The sequence below is a fragment of the Dufourea novaeangliae genome, unplaced genomic scaffold (assembly GCF_001272555.1).
Source record: "Dufourea novaeangliae isolate 0120121106 unplaced genomic scaffold, ASM127255v1 scaffold7, whole genome shotgun sequence".
In the NCBI taxonomy this organism is placed as follows: domain Eukaryota; kingdom Metazoa; phylum Arthropoda; class Insecta; order Hymenoptera; family Halictidae; genus Dufourea; species Dufourea novaeangliae.
Genome location: NW_015373896.1, coordinates 5,244,818 through 5,267,804, shown reverse-complemented (window position 1 = coordinate 5,267,804; position 22,987 = coordinate 5,244,818). Strand labels below are relative to the sequence as shown.

General features: G+C 42.0%; 3 protein-coding genes across 5 annotated transcripts in view; 1 reads left to right on the top strand and 2 right to left on the bottom strand.

Annotated features, from left to right (window-relative positions):
* Window positions 1-7,715, bottom strand: part of LOC107193331 (protein prickle-like) — a 134,927-nt gene extending 127,212 nt beyond the window's left edge. The window contains exons 1-3 of one of the 3 annotated variants that reach the window (XM_015582736.1): window positions 7,003-7,015; window positions 5,972-6,123; window positions 1,632-1,757 (exon numbers count right to left, since the gene is read on the bottom strand). In XM_015582736.1, coding sequence (XP_015438222.1) covers window positions 1,632-1,756 — 125 coding nt within the window. In that variant the 5' untranslated portion in view covers window position 1,757; window positions 5,972-6,123; window positions 7,003-7,015. Of the gene's footprint in view, window positions 1-1,631; window positions 1,758-2,147; window positions 2,194-5,971; window positions 6,124-7,002; window positions 7,016-7,504 lie in introns of those variants that run through there. The other 2 variants (XM_015582738.1, XM_015582739.1) reach the window with 2 other exon arrangements.
* A 2,920-nt stretch (window positions 7,716-10,635) lies between these two features.
* On the top strand, window positions 10,636-16,230 carry LOC107193329 (tafazzin homolog). The gene is made up of 5 exons (XM_015582733.1): window positions 10,636-10,893; window positions 13,467-13,595; window positions 15,394-15,637; window positions 15,763-16,017; window positions 16,126-16,230. Exons 1-5 carry the CDS (start codon window positions 10,779-10,781, stop codon window positions 16,163-16,165), a joined length of 783 nt encoding a protein of 260 aa, XP_015438219.1. The 5' UTR covers window positions 10,636-10,778; the 3' UTR covers window positions 16,166-16,230.
* Window positions 16,231-18,329: 2,099 nt separating this feature from the next.
* LOC107192554 (PX domain-containing protein kinase-like protein) lies at window positions 18,330-22,706 on the bottom strand. Its single transcript, XM_015581845.1, has 8 exons — window positions 22,373-22,706; window positions 21,497-21,699; window positions 20,944-21,020; window positions 20,410-20,834; window positions 20,159-20,335; window positions 19,674-20,084; window positions 19,446-19,602; window positions 18,330-19,038 (listed from the first exon to the last, which is right to left on the bottom strand). The coding sequence occupies exons 1-8, from the start codon at window positions 22,472-22,474 to the stop codon at window positions 18,851-18,853; spliced, it is 1,740 nt and encodes a 579-aa protein (XP_015437331.1). The 5' UTR covers window positions 22,475-22,706; the 3' UTR covers window positions 18,330-18,850.
* Window positions 22,707-22,987: the final 281 nt, after the last annotated feature.

The following is a 22,987-nucleotide window of genomic DNA, read 5'->3' as shown; positions in this document are numbered from 1 at the left end:
TAATATTGTTAAACAGGATTGAGCTTTTGAATTATTTCTAAACGGATACTAAGTTTCACAGAACGTAATGAACTACTTATTGGTCCACTTAATATTGTATTTGTCATAGATGAACGAGCTGTGGGATACAGTCAGCTAAAAAATGTAATTAAATTTAACGCTGGTTTTTATGGATTTTCTGATTAAATAAATTGATCTGTAATAATATGAAGAAGGTTTGATTAAAATCAGCGGAGTTTCCGCTGACAACAGCCCAATAGGCATAAATTCCTCTGGCAAAAGTGAAAACAGTAAACGTCACCGTCCAGGAGTTATCGTCAAAGGAAAAACTGACGCAAGAATGGCGCTAGAACTGCAGGTAGCAGATGATACGAGGAAAAAGCCGAGTCATAAGTAATTGATAAATAATCGATCATGAAAACCAGTTAGTCGTGCTCCGTCTCTATACCCACGACGTGTGTGCTTGCTGCGCGGCGTCGTAAATCGGTCTCCAGTGAAGACGAGACGAGGTATAAGACGTTCCAACTAAAAAAGGCTCAAAGTCACCTTCGAATCAGTATATACAGACAATGTGAACAAATTACCGCAATGTCTAATTAATTTCAAACTACCTATACTCGCGGAACAACCCATAAACGACGCAACTTCAGACTGGTTCTCAGGCCTACCAATGCTTCAATAATACGATACTAAGAATCACCACGTAGTTATTTCTGAAAAATCGATTACTACTGTACCAGAGAATATTTTTTATTCACCTCCACCCACGGCTGTTCTCACGTTCGTGAAACATCCGAAGAATAAGGACATTTCACCGAACAAAAGCCGGAAAAAATATCGCAAGATCCCGTTCACGCGATACGCATCGGTTACGCGAAGGTTGGTCACCCTGCCTGGATCGGCGCGCCTCTTCGTTTTATCGGTCGTTCGATCGGTGATCAACCCGGCGGATCTCTCGCAACTCTGGTCTCTCTTCTCTCCACGCTCGAGATAATTTTCCGTTTCGAGCGTCCCTCTTCTTTTTCTTCGCCCCCTCCCCAACTTTTTTTTTTCTTTCTTCTCGCGCGGCACGTACTCGCCGGGTTTCACTCGTTCGGTTCGTGCCATTTACTTTTCCTTTCCGACGTAGCATCGCGGCAACGGCCGGCGGGAAATCAAAGAAGGATCGCGTGCATCGTGATCGGGTTCGTTTAGCCGGTATTACAGAAGTATTTACGCGGCGTTCGCCCGTAATTTCTCGACGGCGATCGTCCTCGGCGTAATGATAACTCTGGAACCGTGCCGCCATGAAAGACGCCCGTGTGCGTCATTTCGGAATAGGCATCGTTCATTTCGCTTTCATCGAGAACCCGATGAATTCTTCCCTGTATCGCTCTGGGGGGACACGATGAATCACGGAGCACGCAGAATGGTATTTAGAATTTTTTTAATTTTCCGAAACACCGATAACATTAAGCCCGTCAGTTTGTCTCGTGTTTATAGCGGTAACTATCTGACAGGTTATGTTGCACGTAATGCGAAGAAGCAATCAGTCTCCCATCGGACTGAACTTAAGACTCGTCGAGTGTGACTTAATGAACGGATTTAATATGTACGCCCGTCGTAAAACGAAATTGTGACCGATTACTCACCTCCAAAAGTGGGGCACGTACCCGGCCGGGCATAAATCTCGACACTGACCGCAGGGTGCACCTTGAAGGACAACATTATTGTGCGCGTAACTGTTCGACTGGCCGTCTTGACCGGGTGACAGCATTCTGCAACAACAGAACAGGGTATAACTGATGCGATAAGCGTAGACGACTTTGTTGAAATTGTTATAGTAAACATACAAATGCAGATAACCAATTCTACGTTAGTGATATTCGAATAAAATTGTGATTACGATTTTTTCTCAATAAGTCTACCAATAACGAATTGCCAACGATATTAAAAATAACGTGAGTTCCTAGTGTGAAAAGTTACTAAACGCAGTGTTCCCTCGTGATATACACATTATTATCCCCGCCATCGATAGTGCTGCTGACGTTTACAGAAGGTACTACAATAAATCGACTGTCACCTCATACAAATCGCCAGGCACTAAAACGATCACAGAATCATGTCCACCAATGTCAGTAGTATGACTATAGAGAAACTGTTCATACCTTACGAATAACAATACAGTAACAAGAATATCGCTTGACCGTTCGACTGCCCATGAAGACGGTGCTTCAAAATATGGTGTCTCGTGTTTAATAGCCATTTCACAGGTGTTCAAGCTGGTAGCAGCCAGATGGCCGTAAATCCATCGACCGTGCCCCCCCCCCTGCCGAAAATAATTCCTGACGAGCACTTGTCGCTTCAGTTTTACTCGCCTTTATGCAAATGACGTTGCTCTCGCGATCTTTAATTTAAGGAGCCATCGAACGAAGTTAATACCCGGCATTACCATAAATTACAATAATTATCGTAAATTAAACATTCCCGCTGTGGTCGTGGCAACCGAAGCGTTATTAAATCAGACAAATGATTCGTTTAATACAGCGGAGGTGAAATTAACGTGTACGAGTCGGTAGCTACGCTCTGTTATCCTTGCGTCACTCTATTTCAGCGAAGTATCTTGAAAAAAAAAGTTTTTCTTTTCGAGATAGCCGCTCGCTCCCGGTCATCAATCTTGGTCAAATCCAGGAACAATCTTGTTCGTCTCGCTCCTGTCCCACTCGTTTCCCTTGTCGGTTCCGATATACACTACCGTCCGTAAGTACTTGAACGCTTCGTGAAATCTGATCAAGAGCCCTCTACCCTCACTATAGGTACTGTACACGTTTTAAAATATAATTAACACCAATCGGTGCCCTTGACAGTATAGAACAACGAACACATTACTTTGCGATTTTGCAAGTGGTATGTCTGATAAAAAAACTTAGATGGTCACTTTTTAATAATCACCTTTTTAGAGTCTCGACAGTAGAATCTCGCCTGTCTTTATTAATTTCTGCTGCAACTTCAGATGTCACTGTGAGAACATAGTCGTGCCTCTTACACTTGAAGACACATCACGTCAAAACAACAATGGCGTCTCGTCACGTGATGGCCTGTGATTGGTCCATTTTTTGGCGGGCAAGATCTTGCAGCAAGTGTAAATACAAAGTTCCTTCCTAAACTAAAGACCGAACTAAACCTTTGTACAACAAAACGTTTCACGAAATCAAACTTTCTTTTTTTAATTAATTAGTACACTAATCGAATGGACTTTGTGAAAGGCCGTCTATGAGTGAGAAACGAACAGGTAATGTTTTTCAACGAACACTAATTTCGTGACACGTTCCTACAACCAGTCACGTGATTTCGTTGTGACGTGTTGTAGCTTCAAGTGGAACAGACAACAGTAGTTCTTACTTATTTTGTAGATAGATCGCCTAATTTTTCATCGATATCGTTTCCGAAAAAGAATGTAATGGTTCGGATGTGATACTTATGGACGACAATTTACGTTCTGGGACCCTGGTCCACTGGCTTTCCGTTACCTCCTACAAGGTGTGTACCGCGAAAATAATTAATTAAAGGCGCCATCTAATAGCTTGGAAGAGGAGCGATTACTCCCTGCTCGAATTAATAATGGAAGCCGGTAATTAACGGGTAAACGATGTCCCGTGTGCCTCGATCACCATCGATTAACCGACACCAGGTAATTACACCTTCTAGAAATTTTATTACAACGAAAACCATCGAACGCCGTACAGAAGACAGAGAGACAGAGAGACGAGTACCTTCAGCCTTTCCGTCATACATCTTATGTCGTATCCTTGTACTTTGAAAGACATTCCCGCGCACGTTTTACTCGTTTTTACCGCCGCGACGGCATTATAAATATTTCTTCCCCGAGATCCGATCAAAAATAATGGCGCAGCTGTGCCCCGTTGGAAATGGAACAAAAAGGAACGGGAACCAGGTCGATAAGTTATCCCGCCGTTTAGCGAAATCGTTGGTTCCCTTCTTTTTCTCGAGCGAGCCGGTCACAGTCGATAAAGGCGAAATTGAAAATTGCAGGGGACCCGCGGCAGGATTATGCAATTAACCGAAAAACGAAATTTAAATCAGATCGGTGGGGAAAGAGAGAGAGAGAGAGAGAGAAAGTGGACGCGCGCGTCCGGTTACATTTGTGAATAACGTCGAAACCCGTGCGTCATAGCCACGCCACACGGTAGGGCGTACGGAAATAATTGAGCGTAAGGAAAAAGAGAGAGAGAGAAAAAAAAGATCCGGCAGGCTGAACGAGAAGTTTAACCACGGACATCATTACACGATCCCGAAGCGCAATAAGACAGCCTGAAACGCTAGCCGTGGACTTTTATGAAAGACCGTGGACAGGAACTACAAGGTCGCTCATGGTCTTGCGACTGTCACGTGCCACGGTCTGTGAAATCGTGAAGGACATAAAAACGACTAACCCTTTCGCTGCTCGGTGAAATGACGATATATGGTCAAAAACTGTTGCGTGTATTTTTTTTTCCTGTTTTCTTCCATTGCAAATCAATCACCTTCGTCACGAATAGAATTCGTCCTGTTCCTTTTTTCCATTCATTCCATTATTTACGATTGAATGATTCTGTTCGATTATCCATGCCACGGTAAATTTCGGTAGTGTGTAAAACGATTCCTGAAATTATGCTGGGTCATTATGAAATACTCTGTATTTCCTATGTACTAGATGAGATAGAAGCGTTTCGTTTACATTTCTGATGATTTAGCAAAACTGGGTACTTATCCCGAGGTATCAGACAATTTAAACCAAGCCGCATATACGTTCTGTCTTACCCATACGAGATACGAAACTGAATGGTTAAGCAAAGAGTACAGTTACGGCGAGTTTTCACCGACCGAATCGTTCCCATGTTTTACGGCGCGTTTTGAGTTACGCTGTCTATAAGAACGCAGTTAAAGCCTCCCCCCCCCTCCCATATCCAGAAATTTCCTAGCCTCTATCACCGTGTAAGATCTCGCGAGTCATTCGCTTTACGAGTCTCGTATATCTGACACCTTATCGGTGGCACTCTTCAGCGCCGTGTAGGTACGTTTCCAACACCGTTCCGAGGAGTTTCTAATTACCCCGCGATGTAGCACGCACAATAACCTTGTTACATTCGATGACCGACATACCACCGTGGATCAACATTCCCAGCTTCCCGGTGGCTCCATTTCGAGCCACCACCCGAATGATTCGTGCCGCTTATAACCAGAAAATCCGTACGGGCGAACGGCAAGAATCATTCGAGCCACTGTCGTAACCTTATCGCGCAACCTGGAATGCTGCCCGTAGCACAGATTCCTTCTTGAACGACGGTAGCTCACACGATTCACCTCCTCGAAACGGTAGGAAATTCGCATGCACGCCGAATTTCATAGCCGTGAACGTAACGGTCTGCTATTATACGCGCCTGATCGACTTAACCACGAAACTACCTGTGTCGCTCTTTCATAATCCGCGAGGAGACGATTTCTTTACGTACAAGATCGTTCTAAGTTAGTGTCTACGCGTATACAGGCGTGTTCAAAATATTCGATTTGGAAAACATGTTCAATACAGAAGTCTAACCTCGTTTGTTTCGGGCGTACAGTGGTTTTTCGTACATTCCAATATGGCAGCTGTTAACGCTGGAACTACCAGGCAAGTCAAAATGACTTACCAATACAACGATGATTAAAATGTTACAACAATCCATTTTCTCAGATCTTTTGTAACTTTTATAACGATACGACATTAAAGAAATTAGTTAATTTATAAATTTGTAAATTTTCAAAAGTTTGTAGTGTAAGTAGTTCTAGTATTCATAACCATAAAGAATTCTGCATTACTAATAACAGCAATAGGACATTTCACGTTAACTTTTTGGACATCGTATTTAAGGATAAAGATCGTAGGAACATTATCCCGTGTTTTAGTGTTCTGAAAGATCTTTTTAATAAAGCTGTACAGAAATGAACTCACTGTATGTATGTATAACTTCGATGCGTGTCTCTCAAGCGTTACGGGGGCACTTCCCCTTCGATAAAATTAAACGAGCTCGCGGTGAATAGCTTTTAACAAACGTTCCTTCGGGCCGGAAGAAGTCCCCCGTCTTCTGAGTGGGCACCCCTCATCTCCGCGAAATATCCAATTTACTCACTTATTTCGCCCGTACGATTACGATCATCCCATATATAATATTACACGCCAGGGAATGTTTGGCGAGAGGCAGGCACGGAAGAAGGAAGGGAAGGGGGGGAGGGACACCGGCAAACGGAACGCTGGCAATTTCCATCGGTGGAATCGCGAGACCAAATAGACGGCAATAATTAGTCTAAGTTGCCGTATTACACGACGGGGTCTCTGTCTACAAGAAGAGCGGCCAGCAGGTTGCTGCCGCTGTAATTAGTATCTTTTTGCGTCGTTAGTGTTCGAGCGTCGCTAGCGTGCAACCGACGGCAACGGATAGGGCGAACTCAGGTATGTTAATGGACGCGATAGCAAGTGGCCGAGCGCGCGAGCGGCGAACTCTTCTTTCTCCCCCATCGGTGGTTTATAATTCGTGAAACGACCAATTAACATTCCCCGAAAAGAGTAGGTGGTCCGTCGGGTCTGCGTAAACCGTGCCGAGTGAACCCAACCATTCGCGGCTGTGTATACGTACGCCGGGGTGGGCATAACAATATCCGTAATCTTAATTCAGAGAGCTACGCGAAAACCCCCCCGGTTGCTCGCCAAGCCTCGGGAGAGAGCTCGTTCTTGCCAGCCCAGCCGAGTCGCGCTTTACGACACTGATTATTATTAACTGGATACAAGCATTCGACCAAATTCGATTGACTCCCGAAGTAGGTATATACACAGAGGGGGCGAATGGCGGGTAAACGAGGACGTAAATCTTCGTTAATGGTTGCCGGTTGAAAGTCGCGGAACGATCAAAGGTGACTTTGTCCTTTCATAAAGTTCATTTCATGGGCACAACACGGAGGTTTAATTGGTAACCAAGTGTATCTTACTAACGATGGAAACTCGTCCGGAATTGATTACGTTCTCTTGGGCTGTTTATGCCCATCATCGAATTGATAATGATAAGTATATTATTCGATTCAGAAAATTTATCGTTCGTCGGATAAAACCTCGAGAGAGAGATCGGTTGGCGGAAATATGCTTTGCGAGGATTTTGCACGATCATCTTATTCGTAAAAGTGAACAGGATAAAACCAGTGGGGACGCGTATTGCAGGAGTAACAGATGCAAGAATACGGGGCCCTCGGCTGGGCACGGACTGGAGATCTTCCGCGATGAAAGACACGTACACACACACACACACACACACACACACAGAGAAGAGTCACCACTGCTGGTATGTATTGCCTTGGTGCACAAGAGCTTCCGATCGAGAGCATGCGCGCGCGTTTCGTGCTCGAAGCCGCCAACAGGCAACCCGCGACCGTGTATATACCATACACAACGTGCCAACCATCGAGAGAATACGGGAACGCGTACTACACACAGTACCTGTTGCTTTCTCTCTGTAGCCCGGGATGCTGAAGCTACGTCGTTGCTCGTGATAGCCCGAGACTCTTGAACGTAAAACCGCTCGATGGGAATCTCCTTTTCCGTTCTGTGTCGAACGCGTCGATATTCCAGTTTGGTCTCGAACAAAAAATCACGTATCGTCTGTCGCACGACGAGATTCCCGTACGCGTAGATACGAACGACGATACGAAAAGTGTCACACGCGAGTCAACGGACACGGGTCCCGATTTTATCCCGCATCGCTCGCCGCGAATCCCTTCACGGGGCCCGTAATATACCGCGCGTATTACGATCACGACAACGTCGAACTGACGGCAACACCACTTCACAGCCGCACCTGCACTTGCACTTGCACCGGACCGCGCGTCTATCGGGGCAACGTCGTGGCACGGAGTCGTGGGGCCCCGTCGGATCACGGGGTACCGTCGTCGTGCCGTTCTATATCGTGTCGAGAGGACCGACGACGGTGGCATCCTCGCGGCATCACCGTACACTGCACTCGGAGTTAAGCCGAACGCTCGGCTCGCTCTCTTCCCTCTCTGTGTTTCTTCTCTCTCTCGCTCTCTACTCCACCGGTTCTGCTCTCTCTCTCTCTCTCTCTCTCTCTCTGTCTTTTTTTCGTCCTTTTTTACCCCTTGATCCCCGTGGCTCTTTTTTCGCGTGTGCCCTTCTCTATCTCGCTCTATCACGACGCACACGAAATCTCGTGTCTCACAACCGACGAGGGACAGCGAACCGTTTTCACGATCGTATTCGGTAACTGTTCGCGGTTCAACGATCGTCGTTGGGGCAGTCTTACCGTAAGACGCGTGTCCACAGTCGCCGAGAGTACTAACATCGTCGCGGTTTCTCTCGTCTTCTCCGTGTCAGGGTACAGAGAGAGCCTACGGGATGACCGGTGAGTCCACCGCGAACTCGCAAATCGGCGAACTTGTTCGTAACCTTCTTGAAACCCCGACCGGTTCGATGTGTTTCAGGGTACAGAGAGAGCCTACGGGATGACCGGTGAGTCCACCGCGAACTCGCAAATCGGCGAAATTGTTCGTAACCTTCTTGAAACCCCGACCGGTTCGATGTGTTTTCCCCCCCCTGTTTCGAGGCTACGGTTCCGGTATTTTCGAGGATATACCTGCGGATTATTTCTAAACTAGATAAAGGGTATATATCGTGGTACGGTAAGATGGCACACGGCAACACACGCAGTCGAGAGACTCTCGAATCGGACTGGCTCCGCTGAGATGAGGCCCTTTTCCTCCCCCCACTTACCGTGGCCCCATCGACTGGTTGCTTCTCTCCTCGCGTCAGGCTCCCCCCCACTTCCCCACATGCCACCGGACATTCTCCTCTCCGTCCCTCCCCCGCGCTCGGTCGGTCTACTACGGACTTTGCCTCGCATCATTGTATATCTTTTCCCTTCTTTTTCACCTCCTTCGGCTCTCCTCGATGCTTCGCCCTTTCTTTTGCGCGCGCGCGCGCATGAACTTACCGCGTCGAAGAGTTCCTAATGCATGTACACCCGTGATCGTCGTCGTGTACATGCCTCTCCCTTGTACGTGATCCCCTGCCCCTACCTGTGAACCCCTCCCCGCTCGCGTTCTTTCCGTTGCAGCTTCTGATAGGTGTTCGGCTGACATCGCAAGTGCAGAGTCACCGCCCGGAGGCACACACACAGCTTCGTGGACTCTGGGTCTTATGGTCTTATTGTTGCATCCGTTCGCCGCGTCGTCCCCGTGTGAATGGTTATCGCCGATCTCCCGGGCATTTTACTATTACACCCCGGCGCTACGAGCGTGCCATGATTATTATAATGTAGTATAGTGTCCCCCCCCCTCACTTCCCTCCCCCACCCAGTGCAATTTTCGAGTCGCGTTAACGAGACCGTGTTACCACCGTTTAGGATAATGCGACTATAAATTTATTCACCACCGATTCAGAAAGGTGAAATAAGTATATCCTGTGTGTACGGTGTTTGCATTCTCCGCTCTTGCATTCCCGTTTCGTATATTCCTTTGGTCGAGCGCGCGAAACGAGGCTCCCGTCGCGATCGTTTATCCTCGCGGAGCGGCACGATGCTGTTTCGTGTTCTGCGCTCCTGGTACATTTTCCCTGCTTCTTTTTATATCTGTCGTTTTTTTTTTGCAACTAGGATGGGTTCGAGAGTAGTCGACGAACAGAATACAGTTGTCCACTCTGCCGCGACCACAGGAAAACCCCTTGGTCGTTCCTCGTTTCTGATTGGGCGGGATACTTTGTCGTCGTCGCGTTCTACCAATCGGCGATCAAGAAGTATGTGAACGAATTGCTGTGATAGTGAAAATATAATATGTACTTTTTAGGTGCTTCATATCAAAGAAATTACGTTTCATAGTTAATAACATAAGTCGTAATAATGACATTTGATTTCTTCAGTAAACAATGGATGTGCATTAAACATTTTTTTTTAAGCATTGTTTAACGTTGTCTTACATAAGCAATTCATTAATGATATACGTTTGAAAACTCCCGGCTATAAATACTATGATACCATCGCTCATTACAGAAAATGTCTTTGTTAATAATTGCAACTTACATTGCGTAATACCCCTGACTAAGTCTAATAGGCATAACAAACGGCACTTGCGTGTCTCGTCGTTTACACGTGTTAATCAGTAATCTAATCTCTAATACACCATGAAAAGGACGTACAGACAATGAATTCTTTTCGTAAGTACAACGATCAAATTTTTCCCACAGATAAACCACTGACTCCAAACTTATCGCTAGTTACGTTACTATGTATTTCGAAATTATCTCAAATTAGGGACATAGGTTAAGTTTACAAACGAAGATAAAAATAATCTGATCAAGGGTCACGGGCAATCTCCAAATCTCGTTACAGTACAAACATCAATTAATCGAAAATCTGTATTTGCCTGTGTATGTCGTTACAGGGGGAAGCCGGGCCGTGTGATCAGTCCAATCACTGGACACTTCTACACATATCGTTAACCGTGGCGAGAACAAGTGTCCGAAGCGCGTTTAATTTCAAATTAAATAGATTCGGTATAGCCGTCGACGCTCGGCTGGATTCGGCTGGGGTCGGCCGACCACGTGACAGATATCGGGAAATATGGCGTGAAGTTGGCACGAAGATGGTTGTCGCGAGTTACGAAAGAGTAGACGATTTCTCGCGGGGAAGTCGCTTCCCAATCGTCCGGAAAAAGTGCCGCACCGCTGTTTTCCTCGACGGATCCAGCTAGCGGAAGGCAGTGCAATGTTATACGACATAAAGTGGATTATACCGAAGCTACGTAACCCGACCAGCCTCTGGAACATCGCGAGCAGTATAACCTTCGCGGCAGTAGGGATTTTCTCGAAAATCATTATAGGTAAGAGGCTACACGAGCCGGTTTTCGCGTTAAAAATCAGTGCTGCCTGTTCCACGACGTTGCCGCGCACTTCGGCCAGTGATTATTTCGATTTGCACCCCAGAAACTGTCCTTCGAGTGTCGTAAATTCGATAATTTTTGTATTAGCATGCATTGGCTCGATGTCGCACGTTCTATAGTTAATACCTGTTATTCGTATTTGCAATGGGCAAGGATAACCAAGGTATTGAGTCGCTGAACATATTGTTACTTCGCGGATCAGACGCGAAAATACCGCGTGCAAAAAAAACATCGATAATTTCTGTAATCATACGATATGAAATCGTCTGATTTAATTGTTACTATGATAGTCTCTCATTGAATTATGTCCCGTGACTTAATTTGGCCAACATAACCTGCATGTGGATTATTAATTGCCTTTAAATTCTGTGTTAAATGTTTTCCTGTTTAAATACATTGATATTTTATGTATTTAATGAAGTAATGAACGAAGAATCAGACGTGCTCGGTAATTGAATGAAAACACAAATGATTTGGAGTTTCGTCACTCGTATGTGTTTCGTCAATGTATAAACAAGACACGTTTTAAATTCATTGTTACGCGAATCACATGATTTTATCGGGTACAACGGATGTCATTGATGTTATCGACTAAATTTCAAATGTGAAGTGTAATATCGGTGGTCAACAGTTCATGTCCGGAGAAAAAAATATGTAACACGTTACACGCGAGTACGTCACACTGTTTTTTTTTTTCTGCCAGAGGTCGTATTTACACTTGACATTTATTATTATGCACAGTTGTTACGTTTCCATGCAATCGTATTTATCACACAATCGTACACAAAAACAGTCTCATAACATACATCTGTGTTCGTCGCGTCTCATCTTCACTTTCTTTCCGTCAGCGCAGTGAAATATTTGAAATTTCGCGCGCATATTCAAATCTGTTTTCACACGAACGGAGAAGTAGGTTAACTAATACATGATCCCGCGCCTTATGAATAAACGAGTAAATAGCAATGCAGAAATCGTCTACGGATCTGCGCAGGTACAAGCAAGAGTTGTAATGTGTTTACAGGAAATTTATTCAAATGATTGCATCGAAGAGGTCGACCTGTATCCTGTATGTTCGAAAATGTAGTCGTAACTCGAAACACAAGATTAATATTTAAAACGGATAATTAACATAAAATTAACATAGATGATGTGTGATAATACCGATTTGTTAATCAATTAACGTATACTTGTCAGAATTGTTCAATCTATCTTGTAACCTCCGAAAACGGACCACGACGTCTTGCCGTCACGATTCAATTCTACCTGCTGCGATGTGTCTGGGTGTTGTTTTTAATTTCAGGTAGAATTCTCTATGCGTTACCGCCCAACGAAGGGCACAGGAAATCAGTCATTGGCCCTCGCTGGTCTTTCAGTGAGTACCAGTGATTTACGAGGACGGTACGGCGTTTACTTAGTGACGATACAATAAACTTCGGAAATTAAGCGCATTACTCAATTGGTTGGCCGCGTAGACGCGACATACGCGAACATACCGTACCCCCTTCCTTTCCCCCCGCTGTCTCTTTCACCACTGCTCCCTTCTTGGTCGTTCTATCAATTTCTCCGTGTTGAAATAGCGGCGAACGGGCGCCGATGCTACCGTCGTTCATTTCACTGGTATTCAGTATCACTTGACTGAATTTTATTCGACCACTTGGCTCATACGTTTCTCTATTTATTTTTCAATTCAATATATTTTAAAATTAATCGAATACACAGTTCCATCACTTTTACGTTGCTTCATTTTTATGCACTGCTATTGTACAATGGTGATTCGTATGAGAAGACCTCGTGAAATTATTTTCAAAATTTGAAGATACTATGGAAACGATATTTCTCATTAAGAAACTGTAACGAAATTTTAAGGTTAATTGCGTTTTCTTTAATGGTCCCTCGAATCTGCCATTAGAGAGAACATTCATAATTTGTGTTTAATTGGAAACGAATTACGTCTGCAGAAATAGTAAAAAGTGTTTAATCACGCCGATGCGTTATCAGTATTGGAAATCGGGATTTAACTTTGCTTAATGGCTATTATCTTGACCGTATAAGTTTTAGAGTACCCTACGAATATAACCTTGATATTTCTCAGTTTCCTCTTCAACAAATACTTACGGCCCCGTCAAGTCTTCTCGAGATGTTTTCCGCGTATTCTCAAGCTTTGAAGATAATCGCATCGGTCGTTTCATGGAAATAATCCTGTTACGAAAAGAAACAGACAGTTTCACGAGGAAAATAATATAACGGATTCGCCTTGAAGTTGCAGTATTTTCTAAGGTGAACGTAACCCACGGTTCGCGGGGCATTTGCTACGAAAAAAAAAAAAGGAAAAACGTCGGTTCTATGTAAAGTCGTGGCAAAGGCCTGCTTTACGGCGAGAGGCCTCTACGTAGTTAAACGCATTCCAAGCTCACCGCTAAACACAACCCCCCCTCCCCACCCTTTCTCTCTCTTTCCTCGAAATGCGAGTTAATTTACCGAAGCGTTTGTGTTTCTGTTGCGTGCTGTTTAAGAATGGCTGAACAGAACGACGGTGTACAACAAGCAAATCATCACACGGGCGCTAGACTGTCGGCCGAAAAATGTTCCCCTGATCACGGTCTCGAATCATCACAGTTGCTTCGACGATCCAGGCATCTGGGGTAAGTTCTCTCTCAGCCGTTCGACAATTACTGTGGAACTCCATTTATCCGAACCCTCTCGGTTCAGATAACGGGGAGACTGTCGCATATGTGTGAATCGTATATATATACAGGGTGTTCCATTTAAATTTACCCACTGAAATATGTCCGAAACTATTGACGATATCAAAAAATATTTTACTTAGGTAGGGTTATACTTTAGGTAGGGAATAACGAGTAGCATCAAGTACTATATTAAAAAATATATGATTTCATATGACCTCTACGCGTCCACATGGATAAAAAGTTGCTCGCATCAGAAAGTGTGCCCCTGATACCATTTAAATTTCGTCTGAAACTTTTGTTAATATTCTCAATAGTTTCGGAGATATTTGAGTGGGTAACGATTTAAATGGGACACCTTGTATATATGTACATGCACTCAATCCTCTCGAATAACTGTTAGATCGTACGAATACCAAATTGAATTCATTATGCTGGACATATTTCATTCGCACCGTCAAATGGCACTATAAAAGACATATTAAAGACATATTAAACATATTAAAAGACGATAATATTCTAGACTTACAGCTGTAGCTAGCAAATATAAAACTGTCACACACGATGCATCGACCGTCAGTCGACCTTGAACCGTTTACAAAAGAACCTATAACACTGTACTGTCGCAGTGATATTGCTTTGGTAACACTCGTCGGCAAGAGGCATTGTGCCTTTAGGTAGTAAAAGTTCAGACATAATAACTGGAATTCCACTGCATCGTTTTTATCGACTGTTTTTCTTTTCTTGCTTAACGCTATTTCATCGATCGGGCTCGATCTTTATCGTTTAGTACCGTAAACATATGATTGTGCAAATGGATACGCGAATGTCATCCATGTCATTGTATTCACCTGTATTCTAAGAACGGTGTGCGTTTCTTGTAATTCGATAAGATAAATTTTCTCGACGTATTGCGGTCTTAAACAGATACTGCATCGATTCAGAATTTTAATCATTCGCCTTGCCCTTCGATTCAGCTATTATGTAAGAGACCTATCGTAGATCGAGTCGGCGTAATTAGGGGTGTAGGATCAATTGGTTTCTCAAGGTCACTGAGAATTACGTGTCTCCCACCACGCTGTGCATTTAATCTGTGCCATCTACTGTCCCATTTTTCAACCTAATCAAACCATGGAATCGTAGACCGACATACCATAAGATCTTAATTTTATTTCCATAATAGCTCATCCATAATAGCTCAAAATCTTACACGAGTTCGCTATACCCACCGATTACTAACTCGATTGAACTCCAAGTGGCTTTGAGCATCCAATAGGATTTCCATGCAATTGTATAATACTTTCCCACAATATTAGAAGATTATAGAATTCAATAACAATCCCATGCAATGACATAAGGTCTGGGACATATTCAACAAATCGCTCGATGTTCCAATCAGTCGCAATGCTAAAGTTCGAAACCTTTTGTCATCCCAGAAATAGACTTCCCCTATTTTGCATCCGAAGATTAAGGCGGTTTTCCACTGAATCCTAAACGCACGGGACACTTACCACACTAGAGGGGGGAGCAAATATTTAAAATAGAACGCACGCTATCGAGATCATCCCGAGGCATCGGCGAACTTTTAAAGTTGACGATGCCCCCTTTGTTTGTTTCTTAGTCCTTCAAATTAAGCCGACACGCTTTGTCACGTTCCCCTTTCCTGAGACATATGTAATCTTTTCTTTCTCAGAATGACGTCGATAAGCGATCGAATGAAAGAATTTAAGACAGAAAAATCTCTGAACTCATTTAGCGACACTGGACCTGAGGTATCTCCTGAAGCGATCTAAGATGAGATGGTCGATCGCCGCGCACGACATTTGTTTCACGAATACCTGGCATTCCTACTTCTTTATGCTGGGCAAGTGTATACCCGTAATCAGAGGCGCCGGGGTCTATCAGGAAGCGATGGATTTCTGCATCGAGAAGCTGGCCTCTGGGGATTGGGTGCATGTATTTCCCGAGGGGAAAGTCAACATGCTCAAAGAGAACATTAGGTTTGGCTTTTGTGCTGTTCCATTTAACGGTTGGTCACACTGGCGTATCCGTGCATGCTCCCCTTTTTGGTGACCAGCTACGTATTATTCTATTTTTTATTATTATATTCTGGCCCGTTTTGTAGATTAAAGTGGGGCGTAGGAAGGTTAATATTGGAATCGCCAGTCACGCCCCTAGTGATTCCGATTTACCATCTTGGCATGGACCAAGTTCTACCGAACGAACCACCCTACAGATTGAAAGGTTGGAACAAGGTCACCCTGAATTACGGTGACCCGATAGATTTTAGCGAATTACTGAACGACTTACGGATGTCGAAAGCAAGCGAAATGGAAGCCAGGAAAGCGATCACGGATCGAATTCAAGGAGAGCTTCTAAGGTGATATGTTTTTTTTTGTGGTCGTCTTTCGTTTCGGTATTCGCGCGGATAAAAGGGCATCGAAGACGTCTACTGGGTTGAAAGTAATCCCGTGTGTTTTGTTTTCAGATTAAAAACCGTAACCGAGGAACTTCATCAGAAGTTATGATGCTCGGTTGGGGCCATCGGACTCCCACCCCGATTTAGCTTTAATTTGCCAAAAAAAAAAAAAAATAATAATAAAAATAAACGACAATAATAATGCAAATGGAATTTTAATAATGGACTGTAAAAGTGGTATACTCGTGCCAGGGATTTTTTAATCGGAGGGGATCACCTAAGGACGAACGTTTAGAAATATTTTGTGTTAATTGTACAATGTAATACACGTGTACTGGGACCGCAGTGATTCAAACTTCCTAGGAAAGAACAAGCTCGTGACACTTGGTTTCGGATTTTAATTGAAATACAAGTCCACCCGATTTAATCAAGAATGCCATATACGTTCTCACAGTGACACACGATTTGCGTGGATAACATTGTATATACATACATACGTGTACATAGGCGTAACCGTTGTTAAATAACGTTTCACAAAGATTGCGAATAGAACAAATTTTTTTAAATATATTCACAAATTACGATAGCTCTGGAACATAAACGTTAAAACAGTGCCACTGTGTTGTTAATGATCGCTGGTCTCCAAGCACAAAACTTCAATGGATTGTAGAGCTCCATAATTTGTGACCACGCGGTTAGCGTAATGCAATCTTGTATGTTCATTGAGTTTATTATGTGTATACTAAAAAAAAGAGAAAGAAAGAAAAAAAAAAGAGGAACTTTTGTACTACTGTGCATAGACGGAATACAGTTATATGGAAATAGAAATGTTATTTTGAATGGAAGATACAATAAGAAGAAATTTTTCCTAGAACCTGACATATTTGATAGTCTTTAAAACGAATTGTGTTAACTATTGTACGCGCATAAAACATGACCAGTTGTACTGCTCACGAATACAATCACACACATTTAGACAGCGATGTTCACACATATATATTTTTGATATATCGAGAATTTACAGTATATAGTATTAAAGATCCTTTGAATGATAAAAATACTGCAAAGATATGCATATCTTGTATTTATTAAAATTCCGTAGAGAGTAGTAAAATATCTTCTACATGAAAATTATCTTTCTGCGTTGAAATTTGTTATGGAATAAGATTATTATTTAAAAAGTGCAATGTGATACCTCTCTTTACGCAACTATTTCGTTTTAATAAATTATTTTTCACATTTGAGATGTATTATTGTAACTGTTACGAAACGATCGAATGAATTCTTTCTGTAAACGCAATATGATCCCGTTTAATTTTACGTATTTTATTACCGCTAAGTGTGCGAGAACCTATTGAATTTATATATGATTCGTACTTTTGTTCCTTGATAAATATATAAGATTTCGTTTTAATTCCGATTTCATGATTCTTGATAAAACAAATATTTATATAACTCTATGAATAATAGCATTTACATGGACAAATCAACAAGTTACATTTAAAACTGAATGTCACATACGAAAATCGCCGCGACTATATTACACAGTTCTGTTACCACCATATTCACAAACAGATCTCATACATGTACATGCGTATATATATATATATATATGTTTTTTTTTCTTGACATATAGAAATAGATTACATTTGTTTACCACCATAAACTTCCCTGTTCATCAATGGGAAGATCGCATATACATTTCTTGGCACATTTACCCACCTCGTAGAAACGAACGGTTCCGTTTCTACGATCGACGCAACGAACACAACATACAATACGTTCACAAGACGAACAAGACTCACGCAGACTTGTCGATCGAACTGTACATTAATAGGTTACACATAAACTTTGAATAGACAGAACGGTACAATAACATTAACGAGGCGAAATTTACGCGTTGTGTACAGAAGCTTCTGTTTTTTTCAGGTTAAAAATTATGATCGCGAAACTTGGGTATAATCAAGTGAATTTTAACAGTAACCAATTATTGTTTACACAATCATTGTCATTCTTACCTATATTATACATCCATTGATGATTATTAGTACGGTACCATTATACGAATAAAATTGATCAGTATTTTTCGAGAAATTTCTTTAGATTCTTACACATAACAATGTCAGAGGACAAATTATTTTCTACTTAAATATACCGATTATCCGACTACTGTGTCCGATTACATACATACAATCACGATATATAAAAGATCGTCTTTTTAAAATATTTTTCATACTTCATTTTTCACAATCACAAATCCGACTTTGGACGGTGCTGAAGAAATAAAATTTCCAGCGGATAATATTTAAATATCGACCGCCATTAGCAATTAGTCGTGCAGCTAATATTTTCAAGATGAATAATATATACAAGGTAAAACAGTAACTATTACTGCAATAATATCTTTTGAGTTTTTTTCAGGAATACATTAGAACAAATGACCGTGTAAATCTCGAAGGTAACTCCACCTACAGACTTTTGGGATCAGTACCATATAACCGCCCACTCATCATATTATTTCTATTAGACAAATTTCTCCTCTGATTTCACAATTCTGAAAACTGTTCAGATAACGGTTACTATCGCACCCTGTACATTATAAATAGATTAATTTTGCAACACTATTAATGATTATTTGCCCATTCGACGTACACTTTTCAGCCCCTTAAAAATCTCGAATTCCATTATTTTCACAAGTATCGCGATCGAAATAATAATTATAAACACCGTTGAGGGTGTTAACCAATAGGACTGTTTATCAAATATCCATCCGTTTTTTTTTAAACTTATAGTTTTAACGTTGCCCATTAGCGACTTTGCGAAGACTAGTTTTGTTAAAGTTACAAATACTTCCGAGCAAAGCGGTCCGCTCGTTGGTCGCCTTCGGGACGTTGTCGGCTACGCCGTTAGATGGTGGCATTGGAGGCGGTGGGATAGGACCCTTACCAGTAGTTCCATCACCTTGCGGCACATCTACAGAACCTTAAGTTAAATATACTTGTAACTTTCCACGATATTTGTACGACATCGCTTGGACACGCACTACACCAGACGCTTGTACTATGATCAATGATACAGTATATCTACCGTAAAATACTATGAATGGAAAACACATATACCCGAAACGGTAAGGAAGAAAATCTACAGAAACGTCCGGAAATCACAATTAAAAAACACACTCTGCTCTATTATATGTATCCAAGCAATGATCAGATGAGAACATGTATAAATGCATATTAGTCAATGTTTAATGAATGATCAAGTATGACCTACGTGAAAGGAATAAGCGTAGTATGCGCCATCAACTTTTGTGTCCAGCTAATGTAAACATTGGGGAAGATTAATGTTAGTTATTAATGATACCGACTAGTAGGTATTCAAATACTTACGCAAGGATGGCGGAGTTAAGGTTCCAACGCTGGTGGCTGTGGAAGTGCTTGTAGGACTGTCTGAACGTTCTGGACTCTTGCCATTCAGTTGCTTCAATCCGTTTGTACTCAACTGGTTCGCAGAACGTTGCTCTTGTGCCAATTTTTGTTCCTTTTTCTACGGACACAAAAAGATTAATTTTGTTTCCAATTCTATATCACCATTAATATCACGCACAAGGTATTTACCAGTTTCTGTTTTCGTTTCTTCATCTCTTCTTCCGAACTCATCATCTCTTGAACTTTGGCAAACCTTTTCTGTTGCCTAGCCACCTTTTGTTCGTCTTTCAGTCTTTGTTCTGCTTTGTTCACCGCTTCGTGGAGAGCTTCCTTTAAATGACTACTTAACTTAAAGTGTGGTTTCTCCACAGATCCAACAGCCAGCACAGCACGTCTAGCCGATTCGAAAAATGGATGGTCCAGTAAGTGTGGTATTGTTGGTAGATCTTGTTTCAAATCTTCGGGTGATAAAATCACTTCCAACAGGTTCTTTAGTCCGGCCTCGCAGTACGGTAATTCGGAGCATGTTGCCTCTAAAAGTGGTCTACCAAAAGCCATTTCGTACAGCACATGCCCGAACGAGTAAACGTCCACTTGGGTCTGTTAGAATAAATTACATGTTTATTCGTACAATTAATGCACGCGACGTATATGAAATGTGATTATCACTGTACCGTGGCATGGAGTTTACGTCTTTGCACAACGTAAGGTCGATAAAACGCAGGCAAGCCTAAAAGACCATTTTCTATATCTAACAATTTTGCACATCTTTGAGTCAGAAGAACGTTGCCTGTATGTAAGTGCCCATACGGTAGGCCTTTCTCATGAAGAAATCCTAAGGCTTCCAAAATCTGAAATATCGAAGAATCATTTAGTTCCCAGGTATATTAACCAATTATCTTAATGCAAAAATACTATAACCGACCTGGTAACCATACATTGCAATTTCAGACACTGTTAAAGATTTGGTTTGTTTTGGGTTTCCATACTTTTTTATGAATGGTTGCTTTGGTTTGGTTACGCACAAAGTGTCGCGTAATGTACCCGCCTGATGGAAGTTTCTTATCATTAACGCTCCGGTCTCTGTCACGTGTTGGTAAACAATTGGTTCTATATAATTGTGTTTTAAGGTTCCTAAGCTTTTGAAAACACCTTGCATATCTTTATCGTGCAGATGTTTGTCTGGGCCAAATTCTACCCATGCAAGCAATAACTCTTGCTTTGGATTCTGACGATTTTTAACCGTGTAATAATGCTTCCTCAGCCGCCATCCCATGTCAGGAATGGCCTTGAGGACTTCATAGTTTGCATCACTGCGTAGAGCTAGTGACACCTGTTGCAGAGCTATTTCTAAAAAGTAAGATCAGCCGATTAAAACAATTAGTTTCGTCTGAATTATAAGCAATTTACATTTAATTACATTCATTAAATTATTTAGATTATTATAATCAGATCATACCATGTAATGGTGCTGTATAATTTTCCGGATCTAGGAATTTTTTCATAGGAAGAGACGATGCCAATATCATTCTGCCACTAGTGGTGGGTTCGCGAACAGACAAGTTCGAACATTTCAGGCCAATCCGGTGGGCCAAACGGCTCGAAACTCCAACTCGATTATCGATACCCTTCTTGCCTTGCAGTCCGAAAGGTCGTCAGCGACCAATACCATCGGCCTACAATGTACACAGACGTAATAAAAATTTTAACTGCTATTCTTTTCAATAATACATAATTCGAATTGCAACATTACGTATCAGTCAAAATTAATTAATTACGTTTGAATGAACTTATTCATAACACTTGTCATGAAAGAAGTGAAGTTGAAGAGAGTTGGTAGTTTGAATTTTTATTCTGTCTGTTTACATTCTAGGTCGAGAGTTGGTTGCCGGCCGCAGGTCAGTTCGAAGTATTCGAACTTTTTCGGGAGTCCGAACGCCTTGTCAGGTTCGCACTGTTCGAATTTCTCGTCAGAAGATCAGACATGTTCAAACAGTCTGATGACCCATCACTAGCTGCCACTGACCTGTAGTGCTATTTGACGCTGAGCTATGAAGTCTGGTTCCATGTTACCAATGATTTTCTTTGGAGGAAGAGATAAGTCAAGGCCTGAAGCTGATAAAGCTGCATTGAGCTGTATAAAGTCATTGTAACGTCTGCTAACTCTCCAAGATTTATCTGGTAGTGGACCTCTTTGTGTTCTGATCACGTACTCCTAAATATATCAAAAGTTATACACATCTTTATAATGCATAATTTCTTGTCAACTGTTTTGTACATATCAACGTTAATTGATTTTGTTCAAGTAATAAATGAATTGCTTACACACTAATCAAATATAGCCTTTCTTCTTGTTGTGATTAAATTTATGGACTTTGTACATTTATACCACATGTAATTGTCTAAAAGTACGTAGAATAGAAAGCTTTTTTAAAGTTTTTAAGATTTTCCTATTCTTTAAAACTTGAAGTCTCAATAATATAAATTTTTTTCTTCGAGTTTCCGTAAATTAATCTACAAAAATCTATATTTGCATAAACATCCTGAATTTAGTAATTGTAACTTCATCGTTCAACATTTTCCGGGAATAGTAAGCTAATTTTTGAAAATATTATGAGTAATAGTTCCGTATGAACGTGACAGTTCATGTGTATCGGTGTAAAATACCGGAAAGATGTAGATTTCCATTCTACAGAGTAATAAAACACGAATCCGTGAGCAAGTGACAGAAAGATCGAGAATGTCGACGTAACGAGAGAGATCTGTCATTTGATCCAACGATACGATATTGTGGCTAAGCAGGATGTGCGTAAGTGTCGCCTCTTATCGAGCAAATGTCAGATGTATGTATGTAATGTACGTATATACGCGTTAAGCGTGCGCCGTACCGTGTGTCCGTCGATCGTTCTTGCATTTTCAATGACGCTAATCAGCTTCTCCGTATCATCTAGCAGCACTTTATTCGTATATCGTTTCTCAAATAAAGCCATTGATCATTAATCCGACGGAATACAGAGCCCGTGCGGGGCGAACTGCGTATGCTTATCGCATAGTTTTCGTGAGTCACCATACATGACGTGGTTTTGCTTCATTTCAACATCAGTGAACGTATATTTTGCACTGTTTATGAAACACTTTCAATGTCACCCCAATACGATACACTAATTCAACGTTCCGATTAACGATCGGAGCGAACAAACTTTACGGACTTTTCACTCAGGGCTTAACACCCATCGTTATCTATCACACGTACCACCCTATCGAAATGATCATGAATGATACCAGCGAACTAATACTAACAGCCACCCTATGAACACGAAATTTCTATGACACAGCTGGCGCTCTCTAGGTCTGCTAACGAGCTGTTATCATAGATAGAAATATACACTGATATAGACCTCGTGTGGTGAGAGCGTGGGGTCACAGAACCCCACAGGTGGCGCCAGTGACCCGTGTGGTGAGAGCGTGGGGTCACAGAACCCCCATATGTGGTGCCAGTGACC